The 26147-nt window shown below is 35.2% G+C and overlaps 1 protein-coding gene across 5 annotated transcripts in view; it reads left to right on the forward strand.

The window, feature by feature from the left end:
- side-VII (sidestep VII transmembrane protein) overlaps positions 1–26147 on the forward strand; it is a 1783907-nt gene that overhangs the window by 1326237 nt on the left and 431523 nt on the right. For all 5 annotated transcript variants that reach the window (XM_073992696.1, XM_073992713.1, XM_073992706.1 and 2 more), the window contains one exon: positions 20520–20653. In XM_073992696.1, the coding sequence (XP_073848797.1) occupies positions 20520–20653 (134 nt within the window). The remainder of the gene's footprint in view (positions 1–20519; positions 20654–26147) is intronic.

Raw genomic sequence — 26147 nt, forward strand, 5'->3', positions numbered from 1 at the left:
TTTGAACTAGATTTTTGCTTATGTAATAAGCTGATGGTGTGTAATGTGTTACAAGGCAATGAAAGGCTTTATCCTTACAATTTTTTTGGAATTTATGTGCATATTTTTTATCTTCTGAAAGTCATTTAGTAGTCGGTGACTAATTTCAAGAAAATTACTGCTAAATTTTTCGGGAGATGCCTCTACTTTCCCTCCCAGTCCTTGGTTTGGCTGGCTTATGTGTTTCACGAAATCGATTATTTCTGTATTTTCTTGACTTTTGCACATTATTTCAACTATATTCGACTAATTATTCAAAAATAAGCAAAAATTCCCTTTATTTCTGCAGTTTTTATAATAAAATATAAACAGTTTTCTCTTTTCTAGGATAGCGTTTTTCCTTAGCCGTAAATTTTTATAATTTGCTATGAAATATAATATTTTTGCACACAGGAACGAAGATTCTGTTCGCAATTATTGAAATTTATACTAATATTGCAGAAAAAGTTCGATATTGACCGGGTTTTTGCAAAATATTTAACAAAAGTTACAAAAACCGAATATCTTTGACGCATAGAAAACAGGGTTAACAAGTTCTTCTTTGTTTTTCTCGCTTATAGGGTTGCCATGGATCCATGTTACATACACTTTTTAATTGCCACAGGACCAAAATTTTTTTAAGTATTTGGTTTTTTGAATATTGGGTATGGGCTTCTAAAATACTGAGGCGTTATTATTGGTGAAATTTAAAACCGAATATTTTCGACAATCACTGTATATTTCATAATTTTGCAGTCAGTGTCACGTAAATTATTCAATCTAGCTTTTAGGTAAATATACTCGTAAATGTTATCTACAGTTGTACTAGGATGTAATCTGGAAATAAAAATACTTTTTCTGGGAGGAATTACGATTAGTTCATTAATACCCCCGGACCAAGAAGGGTTGGAATTTAAAGTTTGATCAGTTTCCTGAACGTGAGGTGTAATTGGAACAGAAGCATTAACATTTGAACAGGGTGCATTAACAGTCACTAGAGGAACAGAATTAGTTAGAGAACATATGGGTAACATTTCTGAAGAAGGCATTTCAATTGTCGAATTTTCCTTTGAACTTGAAACGGTTGGAAGTGATGAACGCTGCCCCGGAAGGGCCAGGCTATTTTCCGACGGTAAGGTCTCAACAGACTTGCGTGGCGGAACCACAGCTGGTGAATTAAGGCTAATTAAGTTATCACCAGGAACAACAGTTGAGATTTTTTACGTTTCGGAGAGCCATCAGCGAAATCAAAATTTTTAAACATTTTTTTAAAAATTTCAAGCCTTGAAAAAACTACTTCAAAATCCTTCCTCATGACAGCAAGCTCCATTTTAGATTCCCTGAAGAGACGGTAAAAATCTACTTCCAGGGACCTGCAATTGGCACATGCCCAACGAAATCCATTATTGCGATCAGTAATGATATCAAAATGCTTGCGAATAATTCTATATTTTTATTATTTCCGTAAATCACACACAAAATAAACACTGAAAATAATAAAATTTTTATAGTAAATTATCCACTTTGCAGAACACAAAAATAACACAGCTAAACACAACAAGAGTTGCCAGACTTTTTCAAAATGAACTTCTTAACAAGCTTTCAACTGGCAAATCTTGTAAAAGTTATTTTGAGCTTGAGGTCCATTTCCTCAACTCAAACTCAACAAAATCTACCTGTATATACTGGTTACATCGGCACTAAATGTGAACTCAAAAAACCTCCATCTCGTTATTAGAGCTACCAAGTCCAAGTATTGCTTTAAAGCAATGTCGCGCTTTGGTATTGTTAAAGTTACGAAGTTTTTCGGCAATTCACACACACACGACCCGAACGCAACGAAAGAGTACACAAATGTTTTGATTTGTTTTTGTTTTGCAGCAAGAGTGCATACAACGTTACTAACACACTGTCAAAAGTTGCAAATATTGAAAATTTTGTGTGCCCTCTTCTTGGTCGGATGTGCTTTAAAGTCGGGCCAGAACATAAGTTGTCATTCAGACTTCTACCATTTGAAGACGCGCTAGAGTAATAAAACTACTCCCAGGTGGATGGCCGTACTATCCTATGTGAAAACGTCATTGTGTGGTAAGTAATAACTCGGATCACATGTATGCTAGGCCGGGGCGATTTGAAAACCTTAATGGGCCCTTCGCGTTTCTGATTCCTGGGATTGAACTGAGCAAAAAAGTATACTGGACCATATGTCTACTTTGAAAATCGAGCCTCCCGATTGACATCTTGGCATATAACAGCCAAACCATTCAGATTTTCTAGCCAACACAAAGACAAAAATTGCAGCCAAGACAGTAATTAAGAACTCTCTTATACATCGCAAAAGCATTGGAACGCTTTCAAGCTTTCTGATGCAAAATTCCATCGTCTTGGATTTATCTTGGTACCTCTTTCATCTCAAGTGGACACTGACCTCCCCGTGGTGTCACCTGGGGAACTGCCTTTAACACCCGTTAAAGGTAGTGAGCTAACATGTGCCGCGCGTTCGACCATAAGATCCTTAGAAAAAAACAGCCTACTATGAAAAAACGAAAGAAAAGAAAAACAAACCCCTCTAAAGTTGACGTTTTAAGGACCATGATCTGCGAATCTGCACCTGGAATGTTCGCACTCTTTATAGAGAAGGTGCAGTCTTCGCATTGGCAAACGTACTTGAAAAGTACAAGGCCGATATTACTGCCATACAGGAAATACGATGGATTGGGAAAGGCGTCACAACAACACCTAAAGGTGACGCACTGTATTATAGCTGCCATGACGTAAAGCATGAGTTTGGTTGCGGATTCGTAGTTAGTCGGAGGCTAAAACATATGGTATCCAGCTTCACCCCAGTGAATGAAAGACTTGCTGCAATTCGAATAAAAGCAAAATTCTTCAACATCAGCTTTATTTGCGCTCATGCTGCCACTGAAGAAATGGACGACATCACATTAAAATCATTTATTTATTTATTTTATTTTTATTGAAATTGTATTCACATGCCACAAGATGTAATAATCTTATATTAAGGCATGTGACAATATAATGGTAAATTTTACATATTTGGCGTAAGCAAAAGAAGGAACATAGAAACATTAACAAGTTAATTTGTAAAAATATTAAGTTATGTTACGTAGTAGCAATTATAGTAAAGTAATATTACATATTATTGAAATAATTTAAAAAGGTTGCGTTTGAATGATATTGCGTTGCCTGTGATTTGAAAAGCGTTAGGTAACGAGTTCCAAAGTCGAATCGAGTTGATAAAAAAATGCCATTCTGAGGGTAAATATCTGAATCGGATAGGTGTGAGTAGAATACCTCGATCGGATCTTCCAAATTGAAGCTTATCATACAGATAACCAGGCTCCTTTGTATAAATAATGCGGTGCAAGAAAATTAATACTTTTATTTTCAGCAAGTTTTGAAACGTAACTCCATATAGTAGTTTTGAGTGTGTTGAACACCTTTGGTACCTTTTGATTCCATAGACGTATCTTATTATTGCATTATATGCTACTTGTAATCTTTTTTCACTTCTGCTATCACATCTTGCAAATAGTTCGCATCCATACAGTAAAGTAGGCATCAAATACGTTTTTGCGAGTAGTATTCTAATATGCACTGGTGTATAGAATTGGGATTGGTACAACGTGCGTAGCATACCAAAAATTTTACCGGTTGTACTGTTAACATGATCACTACAAGTAAGGCGACTGTTGAAAATGATGCCAAGATTTTTAGCTTTATCAACTATCTCTATGTGTTGATTGCCAATTAGAACATGATGATCGCTTGAGAGGTTTATGGATTTCCTGGTGATAATAATACACTTTGATTTGTTTGGGTTCAGGTGTAGTTTGTTAGCCGACGCCCATCTGTATATTCTCTCCAAGTCGTTATTCAGCATGCAAATACCATCGGACAATGATTGGATAGTACAATCGTGGTAAATCTGAACATCGTCAGCGTACATGTGGATGCGACAATGTTGTAGTTGCAGTGGGAGGTCGTTTATGTACATAGAGAATATAAGAGGACCTAGGACGGAACCTTGAGGAACACCTCTGTGGACTGCTAGTGGCGATGAAATTACATTTTTTAGTACTACTGATTGTATTCGCTGGGTGAGATAAGTATAGAGCAATTTGACGGCTGTAGTGGAGAAATTGAATTGCTCACGAAGTTTGGTACTCAATATGTCGTGATCCACACAATCAAATGCCTTTGAATGGTCTAATAGAACCAGAAATGATATGTGATTACTGTCCATCTTGCTTCTTATGTTGTCTGTAACATCTAATAAAGCGGTTATGCAGCTATGTTTAGGCCGAAAACCTGACTGTTTTCCTGACAGAGGTTTGTTAAAGTTAAGGAATTCGCTGATTTGAATGTGCATAAGTTTTTCAAACACTTTCGAAAGATAAGGCAATATTGCAATTGGTCGATAACAATCCGTGGATTTTCCTTTCGATACGGGTATTATTTTGGCGTGTTTCCAGACACTTGGGTAATGGCTCGTGGTAAGTATGGTGTTGAAAATATGCGTGATTTGGTTGAGTATCTTCGGTAGTAGAATCTTTAAAAATTTCGGATGCACTTGATCTATACTAGCAGCGTTAGATCGGATTGCAAAACAAGCATGTGACACATCAGCCAATGAAACACATCTAAACTCAAATGCACTATCTGTTGGTAGCGTGGATGTTAAGCGATGTAGGGTTGGAGAAGTTGTACCAGAAGACAAATGCGAGTCAATTATTGGTAATTTCTGAAAGTTTTCATTAAGCTCATCCGGATTTCCAGTAATTGGGGTATCAACCTTTTTACCAATGCCAATTTCTTTGATTGTATTCCACTTACTTTTTGAGCTGGCTGCAGAACCAAACTTATTCTCGTAATATTTGGCCTTGGCTATACGTATGGCTTTATTTGCATTTTTTCGGTTCTTGCGAAACTTCTTCTTCATCGTTTATATGATAAATCTCTAATTTCGATTAACCTACTCAGACTAGAGTTGAACCAAGCTTTTGTACCATGGGGCCTACGAGTTGTGCGTAGTGGAACTGATGAGTTTTAATGCCAAAATTGGAAAGGAGAATATCTGTGGCCCAACAGTCGGGAAATTCAGTCTCCACAGTGAAACATCTGACAATGGTATGAGGCTGATAGAATTTGCAGCTGCAAAAAACATGGTATTTAGCAGTACCAGATTTAATCATCTCGGTATTCATAAGGGCACCTGGCTGTCTCCAGATCAGAAAACAAGAAATCAAATTGATCATGTTGTGATAGATAGAAGACTTTCATCGATCGTGTTGGATGTACGATCGTTCCGTGGCGCAAGCATTGATTCGGACCACTACCTTGTTGCAGCAAAGGTACGCACCCGCTTAAACGTAGCAAACAAAGTACGAACAGACACAACACGAAAGTTAGACATCGGTAAGCTGCAATCACAACAGATAGCCGCAGCATATTCCACTCAACTAACCCAATTGCTTAATCAAAGCACTCCTCATCCCGATAACATATCAGCGCAATGGCAAATCATTGCCCACTCCATGCAAACAGCCGCAAAATCCATACTTGGATACCAGAGACATCCACCAAGGAAGAAGAGAGGAGAAACGTGCAGGAGCCAGAATGAAGTCCGAAAATTCTACCAAAGAGTCAAGTATCAAACTGATGGCTTTGGTACCGGCACATACTCCTGTAGAGACCAGCAAGGTAATTTGGTAACTGATACAGATAGTGTACTCAGGATATGGAAAGAACATTTTTCGAAACTGTTGGTATCCAATAGCAGCAATCCCAGAAGATGGTATTGAATGTATACCGTCCAGCCAAGATGAGGTAAAGACAGCAATAAATCGGCTGAAGAATAATAAGGCAGCAGGAGCCGATGGCTTACCAGCCGAGCTGTTCAAAATCGGAGGCGAAACGCTGATAAGATGTATTCATCAGCTAGTTAGCACCATCTGGCAGGAAGAACGAGTACCCGACGATTGGAACCTGAGTATCCTGTGCCCCGTTCACAAGAAGGTAGATAAGACTGTATGCTCTAACTATAGGGGCATAAGTCTACTCCCTATTGCCTACAAGATCGTGTCAGGGATATTGTGCGAACGACAAAAGCCTATGGTCAACGAGATAATTGGACCATACCAATGCGGCTTTAGACCTGGCAAGTCCACCATTGACCAGATATTTACCCTGCGGCAAATCCTGGAGAAGAGCCAAGAGATGCAGATCGACACCTACCACCTTTTTGTCGACGTCGCATGTACCAAGAGCTGTATCTGCTATACAACGACATCAATGTTGTTAAACGTATCGAGATGCAGCGATTGCGTTGGCTAGGCCATATAATAAGAATGAGCGATGATGAACCCGCTAAAAAGGCGTATAAACACGCACCGCTTGACGGTGCACGCAGAATTGGCAGGCCAAGGAATAGATGGCGCAAACAAGTGGATGATGAGATGAAAAGGCGCGGTATTCCAGAGTGCGAAGCAACAAATATAGAAAATTGGAGATCTTTTCTTAGTTCGGCCTATGGAACAAATGTTCTGTAATGGGCCAGCCAAATAAGTAAGTACGTAATATCTTTTGAATAAGCTATTATTGTTTTAAATCATTTAACAAATGGCTAAGTTATAGTGGTTTAAGTCTGAAAAACCTCAAAAAAAAACCTTAAACTGAATTTCTCATAATTTTCAAAAATATATTGTTTTATTGTTTTGTTCAATATCTATTTTGAAAATTGTGAGAAATTCAGTTATAGTTTTTTTGGGGGGTTTCAGACTTATACCACTATAACTTAGCCATTTGTTAACCGATTTAAAAGAATAATAGCTTATTCAAAAGATATTATTCGCCGCTTTAAAAGGAAGAAGGATCAATAGAAATTTGAAAATATAAGAAACACAGATTTTCACTATTTTTACCGTTATAAAGAAATAAAACGAAGTGACCCAAACGAACTAAAGACATTTTCGTTCTCCATGGATCCCAACACGCTGGGATTTTGCATCAGAAAGCTTGAATATTTTGCTGGTCAACTTTTGTAGCACAGTGCCATTTATCGACATTTTCCGAAACGTTTGCACCTTCTCAAGACCAAAACTGCCTGAAAAAGGGTTCCAAAGTTTTTGGGATGTATTAGAGAGTTCTTAATTACTGTCTTGGCTGCAATTTTTGTCTTTGTGTTGGCTCGAAAATCTCAATGGTTTGGCTGTTATATGCGAATATGTCAAAAAAACGTAGATAAAAAACTTAAAGTCAAAATCGGGAGGCTCGATTTTCATCGTAGACATATGGTCCAGTAGACTTTTTTGCTTAGTTCAATCCCAGGAATCAGAAACGCGAAGGGCCTATTAAGGTTTTTTTCCTTCCACACAAATCGCCCCAGCCTAATGTATACTCATCAATCTTTTCCAAATGGCCTGAAGTCATGTACTCACTGATAACTTCATCATATATAGATTTAACTTCTGGCTTACGCTTCAACGATTTCCCATTTCTTAAGAACTGACTCAGAGCTACGTACCGATTTCGCCGATTGAAGGACAAGTATTCTTAAAGCGCAGATCTAGAATATATCTCCCTTCGGAATTTATTTTTTTCGTAGAGCAAAGTATTTCCTCACATCGCCTATCCTATTCAGAACTGGCCAAAATCTCGACAAATGTTCATCCAGAGACACTTTCATCATATGGCATACACTTGTACACCAAGACTGAATTCTTATCTCTGAATGGCCGGTTACTTTGTTAATTCGTTTTTCTCAAAGTTTAAGGCTTCTACCGAATATTCCGAGAAGTCTTCTTCTTTGAGACTGTCTTCAGTGTTCATAAATTCACTTCCCGCGTCCAGCCATTTATCAGCGTTATCCAATTTCCTTATACAGAGAAGCTATGTGCGAAATGTAATTCTAAGTATGTCCCTATAAGAAAAATTAACATTCAGACAAGAGAAAATTACCGCTGCTCGACTCTGAGCCACTGTCCAACAAAACAAAACTGACTTCTTTAAATTTCACACAAATGCTTGTATGTATCACCATGTTAACATGCAAATCAAATCCAAAAGGCAACAACAATTCGGGAAAACCCGTGTAACGATCAAACGTCGTTGCCTCGTTTTTGATCACAAGAAGTTTCTTATTTATTTCGTGTTTACATTGAAATAAATAAATCTACTAATTGATAATTTTATTTAACGGACAAACTGATCAAATAGTGGCTAATGTTAGAAACTGGCAGTCAACAGTCAAACTAAACAACGTCATCGGCTGTGTGAATCAAACTAAACAATGTCAGCATACGATTAGTTGGGCTGGCTGTGTTGGCATGATGGCCAGCAACCACCAACAGGTATAAAAGGAGGTTGCGAACAGACAATCGGGGCAGGCGTTTTTGATGGCTGGTGTGCAAAGTAGGGTTTACAACGTTCCCTCGGCAAATGTGGAAGTAGCGTAGTAGTTCTGTTGAATTGAGTGGGTTTACTAACGTTGCCCTCGGCTAAGCAGAAAATAGTCTGTGTTGTGTTTAGGGTGTGTGGATTTTGCTTTAGGCAAGTCAGAAAGGGGATTGCCGTGCCCATAGCTTTAGACATATTTGTGGTTGTTTGGGGTCAAGTGGGGTTTATAACGTTCCCTTGGCTTTAGGCATATATTTTTTGTGTTGTGTTTAGAGTCAAGTGGGGCTTATAACGTTCCCTTGGCTTTAGGCATATTGTTTGGAGTCAGGAGGGAAATACCATTGTGGTGCCACCCTAACGTCAACGTCCCTCGGCCACTGCTGTGCCGAATCCGCCGCTAACCGCCCGTCGTAAATATTCATTGCGCCACCGCCGCTACTGTGCGAAAACACCCTGTCATCAATATCTACCCTCCTCATGCCCAAATATCGTCTCAGCCGAAAGGCCGTAAGCATATTCATAATAGTGCTCAATATAGCGTTGAATTAAGTGTATTTTTTTATTTAATCAATAACGGTTTTTTAAAAAAAAAAGAAAAATCAACTGTGTGCTTTTCTCTCGCTAATGCCCTATAACTAATAAATTCTTGTGACGACCCAGGTCCCCGGAACCAAGGGAAAATACGTCGTCACAATTGCTATACTGATAGCGCCACACAAAAATATAACCTTCTTTCAACACAATTGTTTGATAAAATCACATTTCCAATAATGCTTGTATACACAGAGATGATTGTTATTTAATTTGTACAACAAAATTTACATTTGGTTTTTGGTACACTTATATGCATTGCACCATGTACATACCTCGTCGTACAGCAATATTTAACTCCCCTTTTTTGGACAACAGAACATCCACCAACACAAGCCTCTGGTTCTCAAACTCTCGGTAGAGGAACCAACCATCTAGATTCGTCTTGAGTTACCTTACCAGCAGCGGCAACTTCCTTGCCCAACTCCAAAGACTACTCGTTGACAGGGGAAGGGCCCTGCGCCGACTGTAAAGGGCTAGCAGTCGATATGGCAGCAATACTTGTTTTGATGCTGGTATGCCCTACACACACAGTTCCACCAGTAATAGCTTACGATTGGATTCGCTACCAATTTTGTCCACCTGTGGACAGCCGAACCCCAAAATGGCCGAAAAATAATGTCACCTTTTCACATCGCTGTTGTCTTGTGAGAGCAGTCAGCGAACAGTTCCGATTTCTACTCCACAATCCTTTATTTTGCGCAGTAAAACCATACTTTTTTATGTTTTCCAATTTATATTTTTGATAGACAATTTGGAGTTCTCTGTGTTGTTTACAATATGAAAGTTCAGATAAAATGACAGAGTGAGAGAGAGAAAATCGAGATTGGTGCTGGTATGGTATCTACGCGTGACAGAATTTCTTTCTGATCACTTCCAATTTGCTATAACCTCAAACTACGTTTACATTACCCTTTATCCTACTCTCTCTGGCTGGCTGTTTTATTGTGCGGTTGTGTTGCAATGGAATCTCCTCATAATACTCGGTGCGCGAAATGTTTTAATTCGCTTAACAAAAGATATGTCGCCTGTCATCTATGCCGAGTTAGATATCATCCCATTTGTGCGAACATTGATGATAAATGGGGACAAATATTTACACAAAATCCAAACATTGTTTTTAATTGCAATGACTGTCTAAAGGTCACTTCGGATCTTATTTCCCATATCTCTTCATTATCCAGTGAAGTGAGAGAGCTCAGAGAGTTTATCAAGACATCGGTATCTGCTCAATTACATGAAATAAAGCAAAAGGTGATGGATAATGGCAAACAAAAGAGCCAACAAAATCATAAACAAAGCAGACTTAATAATGATGCTCAAACACTCAATGTTCATGAACCTGTTGTTGCTTCTCACACAACAACAAAACCGCAAGCTGAACCTGTGAGTCAAAATCAAAACAAGACAATGATTCTCCCTACTTTATCAACGTCGTCTATTTCGTCTATGCAAACTGGCGCAAATTGTACAACATATGCTGGTGAGAACATGTGTGATGCTGTATCTAATAATATGTTTGATGCTACCTCACAACCTATGACAAACACGTCGGATTGGCTTGATATTCAGAGGCGTAGGCGTAGGAGGCGCAACGTAGTTTTTGGTTCTAATTCTGATCCGAACGAGTTGGAAATAATAAAATCGAAAAAATGGATACATTTATCTTCTTTCAAGCCTAGTGTATCGACCGAGCAAATAATTAATTATGTGGCAAACAAATCAAAGATTTCTAAAGACCACATGCAGTGCTACAAACTAGTTAAAAAGGATACAGAATTATCTAATCTTAAAAAAGTCAATTTTAAGTTTGGCATATCGGCTTGTTTTTATAAAAATATCTTGGACTCAAATCTCTGGCCAATGGATATAAAAGTGCGTCCTTTTGTAAATTTTCAAAAGGCCCCAAATCATCTTCAACAACAGTAGCTTACTTTAAAAATGGTTTATCAATTTATTACCAAAATATTTCCGGAATGCGCACAAAAGCAAAGGATGTTTTTGATTTTTCTACTCAATTCGATTATGATGTGATTGCCTTGGTTGAAACATGGCTAAACCCTGATTTCTTTGATTCTGAATTTTTTGATGTCAATTTATATAACGTGTACAGAAAAGATAGAAGTCCAGAAGCTACAGGTTGTTCAAGAGGCGGTGGAGTTCTGGTTGCTGTAAAACATCAATACAAATCGTCGTTTCTAGATATAAATAATTATAATGGGTTGCTTGACCAGCTAATTGTATGCATTTTTGGTTCAACTATTAAGCTATTTATTTGTGTTTCTTATATTCCACCTGGAAGTGCTGGCAGTCTTTATGATAAACATATTTCTAATATAGTTACATTGGATGGAGAAGCTTTTAAAGATTTTTTCATTTGCGTTTTAGGTGATTTTAATCTTCCACACATATCATTGTCACGTTTTGATAGCAGTGATTTTTTATCTCCGGTTAATTTAAACAAAGAACACGAAATACATTTTTTGACACTCTTCTTAGTTTGAGCCTTATTCAAATTAATCATATTCATAATCAATTGCGCCGTCTTCTAGATTTGGTGTTTGTATCGGATAATTCAAAATACAATCTTTTTGAACCATTAAATGTTATATCTCCATCCAATGTCCATCACAACCCTCTTGCTATAGAAATTAATTCTTTTGAATATGTGGATAGTTCCTTTCACAATGAATTTATACATTTCAATTTTAATGCATGTAATTTCGATATGCTAAACTCTATTATTGACTCAGTTAATTGGGTGTTATTGTTTGCTGATTTTTCTACAAGTCAGTGCTATGATATCTTTTTGACCACAATTTCTGATATCCTTGATCAAAATGTCCCAAAAAGGGAATCTAAAATGTATAAAAGGCCGTGGTACAATAAAAATCTTATAAAATTGAAAAACCTTCGCAATAAATTTCAAAAGAAATTTAAGCAATCTAAGTGTTCAGATGATAAAGACAAATTCATTCATTATCAACGCGAATTTAATTTTATTAATAATTTTCTTTACAAACAATTTCTACACAGTAAGGAAGTTGAAATTAAATCAAATCCAAAATCATTCTGGTCCTTTATTAGATCAAAAAAACAGCAGACTGATATTCCTTCCATCGTAAGTTTTAATGGAAAAACTTCACAATCGAACCTTGAAACCGTAAATTTTTTCGCTGAATATTTTAAATCTAATTTTGAACTTCCATCAACTAATAGTATGGAACCTTATTTACCCCAAACCAACATTCAACTTGGAAACATTGTGGTTAGTACACAAGAAGTTCTTGAAGCCATTAATGAATTAAAAAATGGAATCAAAGTTGACTCAGACGGTATATGTCCGTTATTTCTTAAAAAGTGTTCGAAGAGTATTTGCTCCGCCATTGCCCACGTTTTTAATTTGTCCCTTAGAGAGGGTGTCTTCATAAATCGTTGGAAATCAGCATTTATCACACCAATCTTCAAAGACGGAAGAAAAGATGATGTGACATGCTATAGACCTATCTCTAAACTTTCATGTATATCTAAAGTTTTCGAAAATATAATTTATAACAGACTGTTTTTCTTAACAAAATCTATTATATCAACCAAACAACATGGTTTTTTTGCAGGGCGATCAACTGTTACAAATTTGGCAACATTTAGTGAATATTGCATTTCAGCTATGGAGCAAGGTAGTCAGGTGGAAACACTATACACAGATTTTTCGAAAGCGTTTGATAAAGTGTCACATTCAATTTTGCTGTACAAGTTGAAGTGTTATGGGTTTCATTCAAGTTTTTTATGTTGGATTTCGTCATATTTATCCCATAGATACTGCAGAGTAAGGGTTGGGGGATTTATGTCCCACCCATATATGCAATCCTCAGGAGTTCCACAAGGGAGTGTACTGGGGCCTCTTCTTTTTAATTTGTTTATCAATGACATTTCGTCATGTTTCATCAAATCCAATTTCTTACTTTATGCCGATGACCTTAAGATTTTTTCTAAAGTTGATTCTTTGGAAGATGTTATAAGCTTGCAATCTGATTTAGACAATCTTCAAAACTGGTGCATTGTCAATTGCATTTCCCTTAATTTGTCGAAATGTTTTCATTTATCTTTTCACAAATCTTTGCAGCCTATTCAGTGTAACTTCAAAATAGGAGGGAATATTTTGAATTCGGTCGATACCATTCGAGATCTAGGGGTTATTTTTGATGCCGTTATGACGTTTTTACCTCATATTGATTATGTTCTACCTAAAGCCTATAGAATGCTTTCTTTTCTTAAAAGAAATTGCGGAGATTTTTCAGATTTTCATACCTTAAAAATAATTTTTAATGCGTTTGTACGTTCCAAGATCGAATACGCATCTATTATTTGGGATCCACGTGGCAGAAATCACGTTTCTCGCATTGAAAGGGTTCAACGTCAGTTTGTCAATTATGCTCTAAGGTCTTTTCCCACTGATAGTCCGTACGTTTCAAAATGTTTACTTTTGGGTCTGCAAACCCTTGAGAATAGGCGAAGAATGCAGTCTGCTCTTTTTGTTTTTGACATAATCAATCACGTAATAAATTCAGAAGAATTACTTTCACTTGTTCCAATATATGTGCCTCCGAGGCAGTTGAGATATATAGATGTATTCAACATTCCAACGCATCGAGTTAACTATGCTCTCCATAGTCCATTAACAAGAGCGCTTTGCTATATTAATGATATAAACATAAAGTATCAAAAGAAATATTTTAAATTTATAGAGTTTAGCATTTCGAAAAATGATTTTAAACTGTATTTTGTTACCAAATTTTAGTTAATGAAAATACATATTTATTTAATATACATACGTATCATTAGCATAGTCTGTAAGGAATATTTTTTGTTCTAAAGACTGAATTATTTAAATAAAAAAAAAATAAAAAAAAAACAATTACACCATCGGAAAATGAATTAAATACAAATAGATGAAAAGTAATTAACGTAAACATAACTTTACCCCTTAGGAGGAGTTACAAATCAAGCGGAAAGGAGTGTTGTCCAATTATTGGCTTTAGAACGCAATGAACAACTTATTGCTCAAAGAGAAAATTAAAGAATACAGTTCAGACATTATGTTCCCAATATATAATTATTTCGAATTTTCACTGTAACCGCGTCAGATGTATGCTGACACTTTGTAGCAAAAACAAAAAAAAAAAACAGGTTGTTTTTGAATTTTTCCTTTAATTCGGACACGCAACTAGATCTGTCTAAAAGCTTATTATGTGATTTCGCATTTTTAAATGTATAAGTCGAGAGTGTACTCTACATAGGATAGCGGCAATCTGCGCCGAAAATTTACATTTTTGTGCGTAAATTTTTCTAAAAAATCTGTTTTTTGGATTCAAAAATTGTTGTGGAAACCCGCGTAAAATTATTTTTTTAGCGTTCTTAATCTAAGAAGCGTCGGCGCGTCTAAATCCTTCATCTAGATCGGCGGATATGATACCCCTCAATTTTGAAAATTTTTGGATGTGTCATTCTACTTAAATAAAAACAGGTTTTTAAAAACTAAAAATTTAGTGCATTGCTACATCCACTGTTCTTGATTGATCACACTGAAACGAAATAGAATGATATATTTATAATGGTGATCATTAAAATCGGATGCATATAAAAATGTAAATGTACTTCGAAGAAATCCAATAAAAGTGATTGATACGATGTTTTGAAAAATCGGATGCGCATTATGTAATTTCCACCATTACGCTGTTTCTGTGCGTTTCAAGTGTTGTAATATTTACCTTAACTTTATTTTGATTTTATTTCATAATTGGAAATCCTTGTGATTTTTTTACAATGATCTAAAAAAATTTCGCCAATAGGTAACCTATAATTTTTATTTTTTCCTCATATTTTCTTACCATTTTTGTAAATAAAATAAATATTATACCTTCGACCTTCAAGCAACAGGCTTCATTTTATTTCTCACAATGTCTGGATGCTGTTGTAATTTTAGTTTTAACATATTTTTGTAAGCATAAACGCTATTTTTTTTAAAAATATACTTGGAAATACGTACAATTTTGTAATAAATTTGATTTTCGCGAATCCATTGAGACTTTTCATGAGTATTTTGACATCATCGCAAAGGGTACAAATTCCGTTAACTTAACGAATGACGATTTTTTATTTTTTTATGTACCAAAAATCAGTGATGCAGCTTCAAAAAATAAAAATTGGGATTTTTTAAAAAGGAAAACTAGATTTTATTAAATTTTCCCCATATGTCTACGTTTTTTTCTTACAGTAAACACATCAGATAGGACGAATCTAAAAGAATTTTTTGATATGTGCATCCATAATGAGTTTATAGCTCTTTAAATATGAAAAATATTTCCCAGGTAATCTAAAGCCACAAGCATATGAAAATTAGGCGAGCTTTAAAATAAATCTTTCAGAAAATTTTGTTGATAATATTAAAAGTTTTAGATGGGGATTTGGTGGTAGGGCCATAAATATAAAATTTTATTATAATAAGTTGACATCAACTGGACTGGGCAAAGTACCGTTATTAAGAATTAAATATTTAAATAAATTTGATAAAAAATATAAATTCTTGATATTCGAAAAGTAGATAGATTCGTTAATTGGGAAATCTTCCGAAGCGAAATGTGTAAAACCTTTCTGCCGATCCCTGCAATCTTCTGTGATATTTCGATATTTTATTGAATTACCAATTCGATATTAACCCACCTAGTGTCGAGATTTATTTTTGCGACAAAACTTAAATTTAATTTTTGAGACTTTCTAAGCATTTTAATTAAATATTTTAAATAACTTTATTCTTGTTTTTAAGTCTGGAGTATTACCCCAGTGGCTTAAACTTCATCATTACATTCTGTTACAGCGAGTAATGTTTTTTCAAAACGAACTGACAGTGTTGCAAAATTTTACTGATCATCCTGGCGAAGGGAATTATCAACTTGGCTTTTCAGCTTTAGCGAAAAACCGAACTCTTTAAGTATCTAGTATTCTCAAATAAATGAGAATCAAACTCACTTTTCGGCTTTCCCAAAAAACATCAGAACAAAAATATTTGCAAACAAATATCAGCACGCATCAAAGACCATCACCACGGTTGCCTGTGAGTATTTGTTGTTGGAATTTGTTTCAAACTCCCCTGCGCGTGCCTGTTTTTTGTTTGTTTTGTTTTGGTTGAAGTTTCAATCTCATTTGATTGTTTTTAAGTCTGGAGTATTACCCCAATGGCTTAACCTTCATCATTACATTCTGTTACAGAGGGTAATGTTTTTCAAAACGAACTGACAGTGTTGCAAAATTTTACTGATCGCTATCAATATCATGAAATTATGCCTTTTTTAACGAAAAACCTAACTCTTTACGTGTCTAGTATTCTCAAATATATGAAAATCTTTTTCTCTAAACCGTACAGTCGTCCTGGAATCGTGCCTTCTTTTAAAAATGCCGAAAATGTTTGGGGTGATATAGGTGTATAATTACATGCCAATCCCTTGGTCTTTATTTGATAAAATACTCTTACTACATTCCTAACAAATATCTGATTTTATGATTATATTTATATGACACGTTTAAATTTTTCATCCAAAATCAAAAATTACAAAAATTGATTTTTGGAACAGCTTATATTTTAGGCCAAATGCGTAGAAATACAAAAGCCAAATGACATTTTGTAAACGTGGAACGGCAGATAATAGACAATACTATAAGAAAATTTAACAGCCCCACAAAATATGCGAAAATATCCACAAAACATAAATGTGTTCTGACTTTGGACATTCATATATCTGCCAATTTTTTACGACCCTCTTAAAGGGTAACACAATTTTAATGAATAATATTATACAAAACCCATTAACACTTTAATACCGCATAATTCTTCAGTAATTTCCCATCAGTTAAAATGTTTCATGTTTCATTCATAGGGTTCTTTTATAATAATGTGTAATAAAACAGAAGAGAAATAATGCAAATAACCTGTGAAGAGGATCAACTTTTATTATTAGAATTTATCTTATGTACATATTTAATTTTAATACTTTACCTATACGTTTTCACGAATTCAATTAATATAACGAAACATATGCTTAAATATTTGAATTTCACAGCTAAAAATGCGACCATGTACATATTTGGAAAATAGTACTATTAATTACATCTTTGATCTTAATACCATTTTGTGCGACTAATACTATTCGCGTCTCATCCTAAGTACTTAAGTAAATCAAAATTTCAATAAAATCGCTCTCATTCTGTAGCTAGAGTTGAAGGCCTAACATCAATACCACGCTTGCCCAAGTTGATGGACTCAGATGTTTTGCTGGAAATAATAGCTAAATGGAGAGTCAGGTATCATCTTAAATTAATTTTGTTGTTTTGTTCTTCTTTATTGACGCCCAACTCGTGGCCATGTAACACGACCACTCTATCATCAACAGCCGAGGACAACAACAACAACATTGAATGCGAAGCGTACGTATCTGGTGAAGATCAGTTGGCACAGTTTACAAAACTTATCCAGGCAATGCGTTATGATGACAATCCCATGCGTTTTGTACTAGGCGATCCCAGAAACATAGAGATGTCTCTGTTGTGTATCAGTTTTGAACAACATCCATCAACAATCATCCGGATTACGCAGAAATTTGTGGATTGGCGTAAACAAGAACGTCAACTCCTTCGATCAAGCAAAGGCATTGATCAAAAACACATTTACGCACAAGTACGAGTGCAAGTAGCAAAGAAAAAAGAACGCAGACACATTCATCTGTATGAAAATGAGGGATAAAAAACAACAACAACATTGTGATGATGTACTACAACAACCACACACAAAACATCAAGAAGAAAACGCACAAGCAAGAACAACAACAATGTTCGCAGCCGTCAGCTCAAGATGTGCATAATCAGCTGATAAAATCAACGCTTGCTGTGTTTGTCGCGCCTTCTGCTTAGAGGCAGAATATGAACATCACAGTACCTCTCAACAATAGCTCTGTTCCTTTACGTTCAAGAATCTTCAAGTTTTACAACTTTTTACTCGAAAAACGTTCCTTTACTTCTGACACCATGCAATTCATATGGGAACAATTTACAACTTTTACTACTGTTGCCGGTTTTACCATTTTCAAAAGTAAAGGAACAGATCAAATGTAAATATTAGAAGATCCCAGCAGAAAGAAGTTTAAGCAGGCAATTTGTGACAATTGTAACTGTGTACTTGCTGTTGAAGAGATTATCGCTGTATTTGGACAACCTTAGCAGCCAGAAGATTCGCAGTTGTTATTACAGATTCTGTTAACTGCCAACCGATGACCTTAACCTACCATAGCTTTTTCCGATGAGTTTTACCAGGTTGTTTCGCGAACCAACAATTCGTGACGCAAAATAACTCTAGAAGGAGGTTATGAGGAGTTTACCAGCTTGTTTGGAGAACCAACAAGACTTGCGCAGCTTTACTCCAGGGGGAGATTTCGATGACAGTCTGTTACATAGTTTGGATATGCAATAACAACTCCATCTACACACCATTATTGCAGTGTTATTGAGGACATACCCGATTCAACAACCCATAATAATGCAGTTTACCGCAGCAGATTCAACAACTCATTGTTTCTGATGCTTAATCGGGACGAGCATCAGAAGGGGGAGACTGAAGCGGATCAACTTTTATTATTAGAATTTGTCTTATGTACATATTTTATTTTAACACTTTACGCATACGTTTTCACTAATTCAATTAATATAACGAAACATATGCTTAAATATTTGAATTTAACAGCTAAAAATGCGACCATGTACATATTTTGTAAATAGTACTATTAATTACATCTTTGATCTTAATACCATTTTGTACGACTAATGCTATTCGCGTCTCATCCTAAGTACTTAAGTAAATCAAAATTTCAATAAAATCGCTCACATTCTGTAGCTAGAGTTGAAGGCTTAACATCAATACCACGCTTGCCCAAGTTGATGGACTCAGATGTTTTGCTGGAAATAATAGCTAAATGGAGAGTCAAGTACCATTTAAAATTAAATTTGTTGTTTTGTTCTTCTTTACCTGTGCTTTTACGCACAAAGCACAAACGTATTCTGACCTTTAAAAGATACAAGTATCACATTTTTAGTAAAGTACATCAAAACCGATATGGCAAAATGAAAGTGTGAGATATAAGTAATAAGTTGATTTCTCTTAAAAATTTTAAAACTAAAAGGTTTAAAAATATCTGAACCGCTATCAATATTATTTGGTAAATATTTTTCTAGACAGAATTCCATCTGACATTCAATTTCATTCAAATTGAATACACTTTGAGTGTTTGGGGCATGAAATTCCTCAAAGTGGGCGAAAATATACATATGGGAGCTATATACAAATTTCAACCGAATTATATATAATTTGGAAAAAAATATTTCTGATCCGACTAATTGCCTCTAAGAAGATTCGAATTAAAATTCGTTCGAATTACAACTAAACTCCAGTTATTGTAGACCGTTTTTGTTTGATTGATAAAAAGTTAAATCAAATATTTTTTCAAAAAACAAAAGTTTGGTAGTATATCGAACGAATCTGAATTCGAATCGTCTTAGTAAAATAGGCCCTTAGTTTCTATTTACCAAATCTTATCAATATATGGCATGGATTGGGTGTGTAATGAATCAAATATCCGAAATCATGCGAAATTATATGGGAGTTATATCCAATTCTGAACCGATTTGTCAAAACAGGTTAAACTACTCAGGGGCCTAACAAAATATCACATATTAAATTACATCATTATTTGTTTAAAACTGATATACGGGGGCTATATCCAAATCTGAACCGATATGGACCAAATGGGAAATTATTCATTACTGTTCTAAGAAATACTTGTGAAAAAATTCATCAGCCTAGGTCAACTCTTTCTATTTCTGTCCACTTTTGTGTGAAAGCAGCAACGCTGTGCACCGTTCGAAAGAAAAGCATTTCTGATTTAAAACGATCAGGCTCAAATCGATTTTCTAGAGGCCATAACTTCTTAAGTAGCCGGTGTATTTTAATAAAACGACTTGATTTTATCCTTACAACGACTACCAATGTCCTCAAAAATTAAAAAAATCGAAACGTTGCATTTTTATAGGACCTCGACTGTTCATATTTCATCATCTTGTAATATTTTCTTAACCTGGCAGAAAATCAAAATTCTAATGTAAGCGTTTGAAAGAGAACGCTTTCTGCTTTAAGACTAGATTCACTAAATTCAGCTATGTTGGAATCACTTATCTTTCAATGCATGTTTGGGCCCACATATTTTTTATTGTGTTTTTGTTTCGTCTGGAAAGGTAGATATTGTCTTTGAATTTATGTTATTTTGAAGGAAGAATATCTAATCTTGTCTTGTAATGTAATGAACAAAATATATTATATATATTATATATTAACTAAAACGAATATACATATTGCTATATTAGTATTAATAAATACCAATTTGTGTAATTTTAAGGCCGCCCTGATCATGTACATAATTGTACCTTAACTAACGTATCGATGACATCGCTGACAGTAACTTGTTCCGAAGGGTTCGATGGAGGTCTTTCTCAACTTTTTGTAATGGAATTAGTAGACGCACATTTAAAGGTACGTATCATTATACCTAATATTGTAGTTTGAAACTATAGAAGTCTAGTTGGCTTATATTAATTTTGTTGTAAATGTCGTTGAAAATAATTTATTTTTTACAGTGTTTTATTTAACTTGCTTTGGTGTCTGTTTAGTTCAAATCTAGTAAATCATTTTCCACCCAGTTTTAGTTGACCAACCGAACTAAAACTTTTCACATTTTTCAGATTTGAATGACAATACATAAATATGAAACCAAAACCAATATTGGTCCATTTTTTCTGATAGCCCCCATATAGCTTTACCACCCAATTTAAAGTATTTTAAGGATTTTATCTTCATTTTTAGGCCGAATTGGCTATAAATTGGCATTTGGTTTTCCTAATGGTACAGAAACTTCCTCAACGAAAATGTTGGACATAGGTTAAGGTTTTGGTATAGCCTCCATATAGCGGTACCACCCGATTTCAGATATTTTAATGATTTTATCTTCATTTTCAGTCCGAATTGGCTGATACGTGCGCAAAGAAACACGCGAGCAATTGACACTTGGGTATAAAAAGTTTCTTGTTGAAAAACAAGAAACAAGGGAACTGATGAAGATCTGTGGCGAGGTCTTCCCTGCCTTACCACTTGGTAAACATCGCCAAATTTTTCCCACTAATAAATTTAAGTTATTTTAATAAAATATTAAAACAACGACTATAGTCTTCCCTGCCTTACCCCTTGGTAAACATCGCCAAATTTTTCCCACTAATAAATTAAAGTTGTTTTAATAAAATATTAAAACAACGACTATGGTATTAAGCCTGACTATTTTGAAAAACAAAACAGAAGTCGTCATCCCAAATAAAAAAATTATGTTACAGAGTTTTATTTATAAATGCACTTAAAACTAGAAAATAATTGTTAATGATGGAATCTCTCAAACAAAACGCCTGCATTTGAATTAAAAATTGTGACAATATTAAACGGCAAGCGTTTTAGTTGAGAGATTCCATCATGAACAATTAATTTCTAGTATTAGGTGCATTTATGAATAAAACACAGTAACTTAATGTTTTATTTTATTATTGTAGATTAATGTCGAGCCTCAAAAATAACATGAATGTATAATTCCTACAAAATACACCTGAAATGTGTTATATATTTTATTTTCATTTCATTACTCGTATAGAGGTATTTACACCTACGATTACGCGGCACAACACAAAATATAATTACAAGTAAAATCAGACATTTGTATCGGCATTTAAAAAGTTTACGTCGGGAACTAACCTAAATACGCCTTACACGTTTTCCCCATTTCCAGATAAAAACCTATTCTAGGCTTAGTATTATTCTTTATCCATGTTAATGTAAATTTTCCCCGCAAAATGTCATTCTAGAAATATGAAATCAAATATCAATCAGTCCGCGAGTACGTAGTACCCAAAACTACATACCACTTAAAGGAATTATGTAATAAGTAATCCTTTCCGATCTTTGTGTGATGAATATAAAAAAATATATAGCAGTATAACCTCACAACAAGTTGTGTAGAAGCAAAATGGAATAATTAATAACTTATGGTTTCTGAAAGCTCCTTCGTTTTCTACCCATTCAAAATCTAAAATACCACGTTACAGTTATTCCACTTGGACCATGTTTATACAATAACGTGGTTTTATCGCAAAGGGAAAAATCGATGTGGAGTTTTTTGGTGGCACCCCCTAACATGTTTCATTTTGAGAACAATTCTGTAATTAAATCATCAAGTTGGGTAAGTGTTCCTAAGTAACTGATCCCAGTAGTGGGTATCTTTTGTATTGGAACCATGGCACAATTACCCAGGTAGTGGCATCGTAAAATTTTGAATATGTTATGTCAAAACTTTCTTTATGTTGTTGGGGAAATTACAACAAAAATATTTTTTTTATAAAGGAATTTGACTTTTCATATTCGATCAGCTGGTGTGATACCACTACCTGGTAGTTCTGCCATGATTGGAACACAAATAACTAAAAATTACTATAATAAAATATGAAAATAATCTTAAACATGATTTAACAATACTGTAACCTGTTGTAAAATTTTATTGAGCTTACACCATTTATTATATCGGAATGTAACTTTTGTTAGTGAGTGTTTTTCACCACAGCTGAAAATACATGGCTCTTAAGAAAAAAATGATTTTAGGGTAATAGTTGGCGACAAAGGGCCGCACTAATTAATTTAAACAATATATTTTTTTGTCTTCACAATTAAGTTAAAAACAAATCTAAAAAGAAAAACTTAAAAGGAATTCCAAATGTTCGCAACATCTGTAATTTGTTTTGTTTTTGAAAGTTTGAATTATTTGTGTAAAGGTATGTTAATTAAATGTCATCTCACTAAACTTCCTAAAATAATATGTGAGAGAAGTCTCCCTTGTCTGGGATGTTTGTGGAACAATTATATATATATATATATATATATATATATATATATATATATACAAAAATGGCCGGATGCATTCAAAGACATGATACTAACATACATACTCGATCTAGCCCATTCATACTGCTTATCTATTGGAAGCTTAGACACCAATTACTCCAAAAGGATTGCATTTGTACGATGATGTAAACAATTGGCAGAGCTCAAAAATGCTTCTACATTTCTTACTTTAGTAGAAAAGTTCACTATTTAGTCCATACGCTTCATGGTGATCACCGGAATTTGTCGAATCATGTTTAACTGAGATCGTATTAACAATTAATTAAATCGAAATTCCAATTCTTGCATTATATTTGGTACGTTATTTGGGTGGATAAGCATAGAAGAAACTGCTTCTTTTGCATCACCCACAAGACATTTTTGCAGACGCATTAGATTATGACGATTGCTGTAGTTAAATTCTTCTGTAGTTTCCTTAAAATTTGCACTGAAAAATGGCCAATCTTCAGGTATCCCGAAAAAGTAGGTAAATCGTAAATTTGTTGGACATTGTAGGACGTCATATTTCCTAAAGATGTAGCTCTTGGATGTTCAGATCTTACAGGCATCAATATTAGACTCGTTTCTTGACGGTTTGCTGTTGTGTTTTCCCCCAAGGGGACTAGTTCATTGCATTGACCGTTTATTCCATTCGATTGAACATTTCCATCCTTTAAACAAAAATCAAAATGAAACATAGCCACATTTGAAATTAAAACTTTTATGTCAGAAAATATGTCCTAAATATACATTTTGCTGTAAAATAAATATCAGTTACTTTTAACCATAAAAGCGGCAACATCAGTGTTCATTTTCTAACGAATGAGGGTTAAAAATTATTGCCAGAAATATTGAACTTTTGAGATTGCCGATTCGTGAGCATTCAATTCACGGTTAAACAGAAGTTCTTTGTGCCGAAATATCTCGTATAATTTAAGAAGTTGTCCAGCCGGACAAATTCCCCTTCCTGTGATTATCATGACACTGCTAATTCTCAAGATGCCGAAGAATTAAATACCACGATGTTAAATGCAGGAGAAACCATGCCAGCATCTGCGGAAAATGATCAGCTATGTGCAGTCTTGGCTGGAATTAACGACCTAACCAGAGCTGTCGTCGAAAGTCGCCTTGACATCGATATTTTGAAAAGTCATTTCCAGCAGCAGCAGCAGCAATCCGCAAATCACGCATTATGCCAATCGAATGGAATAAACGGCCAATGCAATGAACACAACAGCAAATCGTCAACAAACAAGTCCACTATTGATGCCTGTAATATCTGAACATCCAAGTGCCACATCTTTAGGAAATATGACGTCCTACAATGTTCAACAAATTTACGATTTACCTACTTTTTCGGGAAACCTGAAGATTGGCCATTGTTCAGTGCAAATTTTAAGGAAACTACAGAAGAATTTAACTACAGCAATCGTCATAATCTAATGCGTCTGCAAAAATGTCTTGTCGGTGATGCAAAAGAAGCAGTTTCTTCGATGCTTATCCACCCAAATAACGTACCAAATATAATACAAGAATTGGAATTTCGATTTAATTAATTGTTAATACGATCTCAGTTAAACATGATTCGACAAATTCCGGTGATCACCATGAAGCGTATGGACCAAATAGTGAACTTTTCTACTAAAGTAAGAAATATAGAAGCATTTTTGAGCTTTGCCAATTGTTTTCATCATCTTGCAAATGCAACCCTTTTGGAGGAATTGGTGTCTCAGCTTCCAATAGATAAGCAGTATGAATGGGCTAGATCGAGTATATCAATAAAGCTGTATCCCACAATATCCGATTTCTCAAAATGGCTGCGAAAAGTAGACAGCGTTGTTGGTATCATGTCTCTGAATGCATCCGTAAGTACATAAGGTCGTCCTGTCATGCTTATTGAGGACAAAGATAAGAAAGAAACACCGAAATGCTATGTATGCCAAGGACAACATCCTATATACAAATGTAAAAAATTTCTGGATGAACTCGCAGTTAATGCGCGATGAGAAATGGTAAAGGAGTTAAAGCTGTGCTTTTGCTGCCTTAAAAGAGGACATGATTCACCAACGTGCCGATCCAAAAAGCCGTGTGGAATAAATAAATGCAAGCGTCCACACCATAAATTACTACACGAGGACAATTTGGTTCCAGCTTCGTCACAGCCTCTTCTCAATTGCAGAAGTGAGACAAAGGCAAGTAATCTATTTAAAATTATTCCAATTAAGATATCTGGTCCTTCTGGTTCTTGAAGATTTGTGCTTTGTTTGACGAAGGATCGTCAATCTCCTTGTTGGGTGAAGAAATCGCCAAGAAGCTGGGTCTAAAAGGTCGCCAATCCACAGTGTGAATTCCACACTCACTCTTCAAGTGTATGGTGACAATGTAGTCTCAGAGAAGTCTTACAAGACGAGCTGTGAAATCGAAGGCCTGTCTGAACCCAAAAGCTGCCATGTCTTGAAGAATCTTTACACTGTAAAGAATTTGAATTTGCCCACACAGTCCTTTAGGAACGAAGGCTTTCCGTATTTGAATGAATTGCCTATGTACAGTTACAAAGATGTTGCACCACAACCATTCCTACCGCCATTAAGGAAGCCGAAGAACTGTCGCCAGTGGCCGTAAAGACGAAGCTCGAATGGTTAGCATATGGCCCAACAAATCATTTTTCGTCACCACGCCCTAAAGTCTTACTTTTAAAAGACCATAAATATCCTGATGAAATATACAATATGATAACAGAATATTTTGCCACCGAAAATTTCGGTGCTTCTCCTGAAGCAGACTTTCATCTATCAGATGAAGATAAAATTGGTCGTGATACTATGGAAAAAACACCAGACGCGTCGGTGATAGATTCGAAATTGGTCTACTATGGAAGAAATATCCTCCTAGTTATGCCATGGCAGAAAAAAGACTTATCGCTATAGAAAATAAAATGTCTCAAGATTCAAATTTTGCTGAAAAGTACAAATCTATATATATAAAATAGCAGTGAGGTGAGGTATTCACTGACTGACTGATTTATCAACGCCCAGGCGAAACGGCTTACGCTAGA

Source organism: Musca autumnalis, unplaced genomic scaffold (assembly GCF_047663935.1).
Source record: "Musca autumnalis isolate F117 unplaced genomic scaffold, ASM4766393v1 scaffold_1, whole genome shotgun sequence".
Classification (NCBI taxonomy): Eukaryota; Metazoa; Arthropoda; class Insecta; order Diptera; family Muscidae; genus Musca; species Musca autumnalis.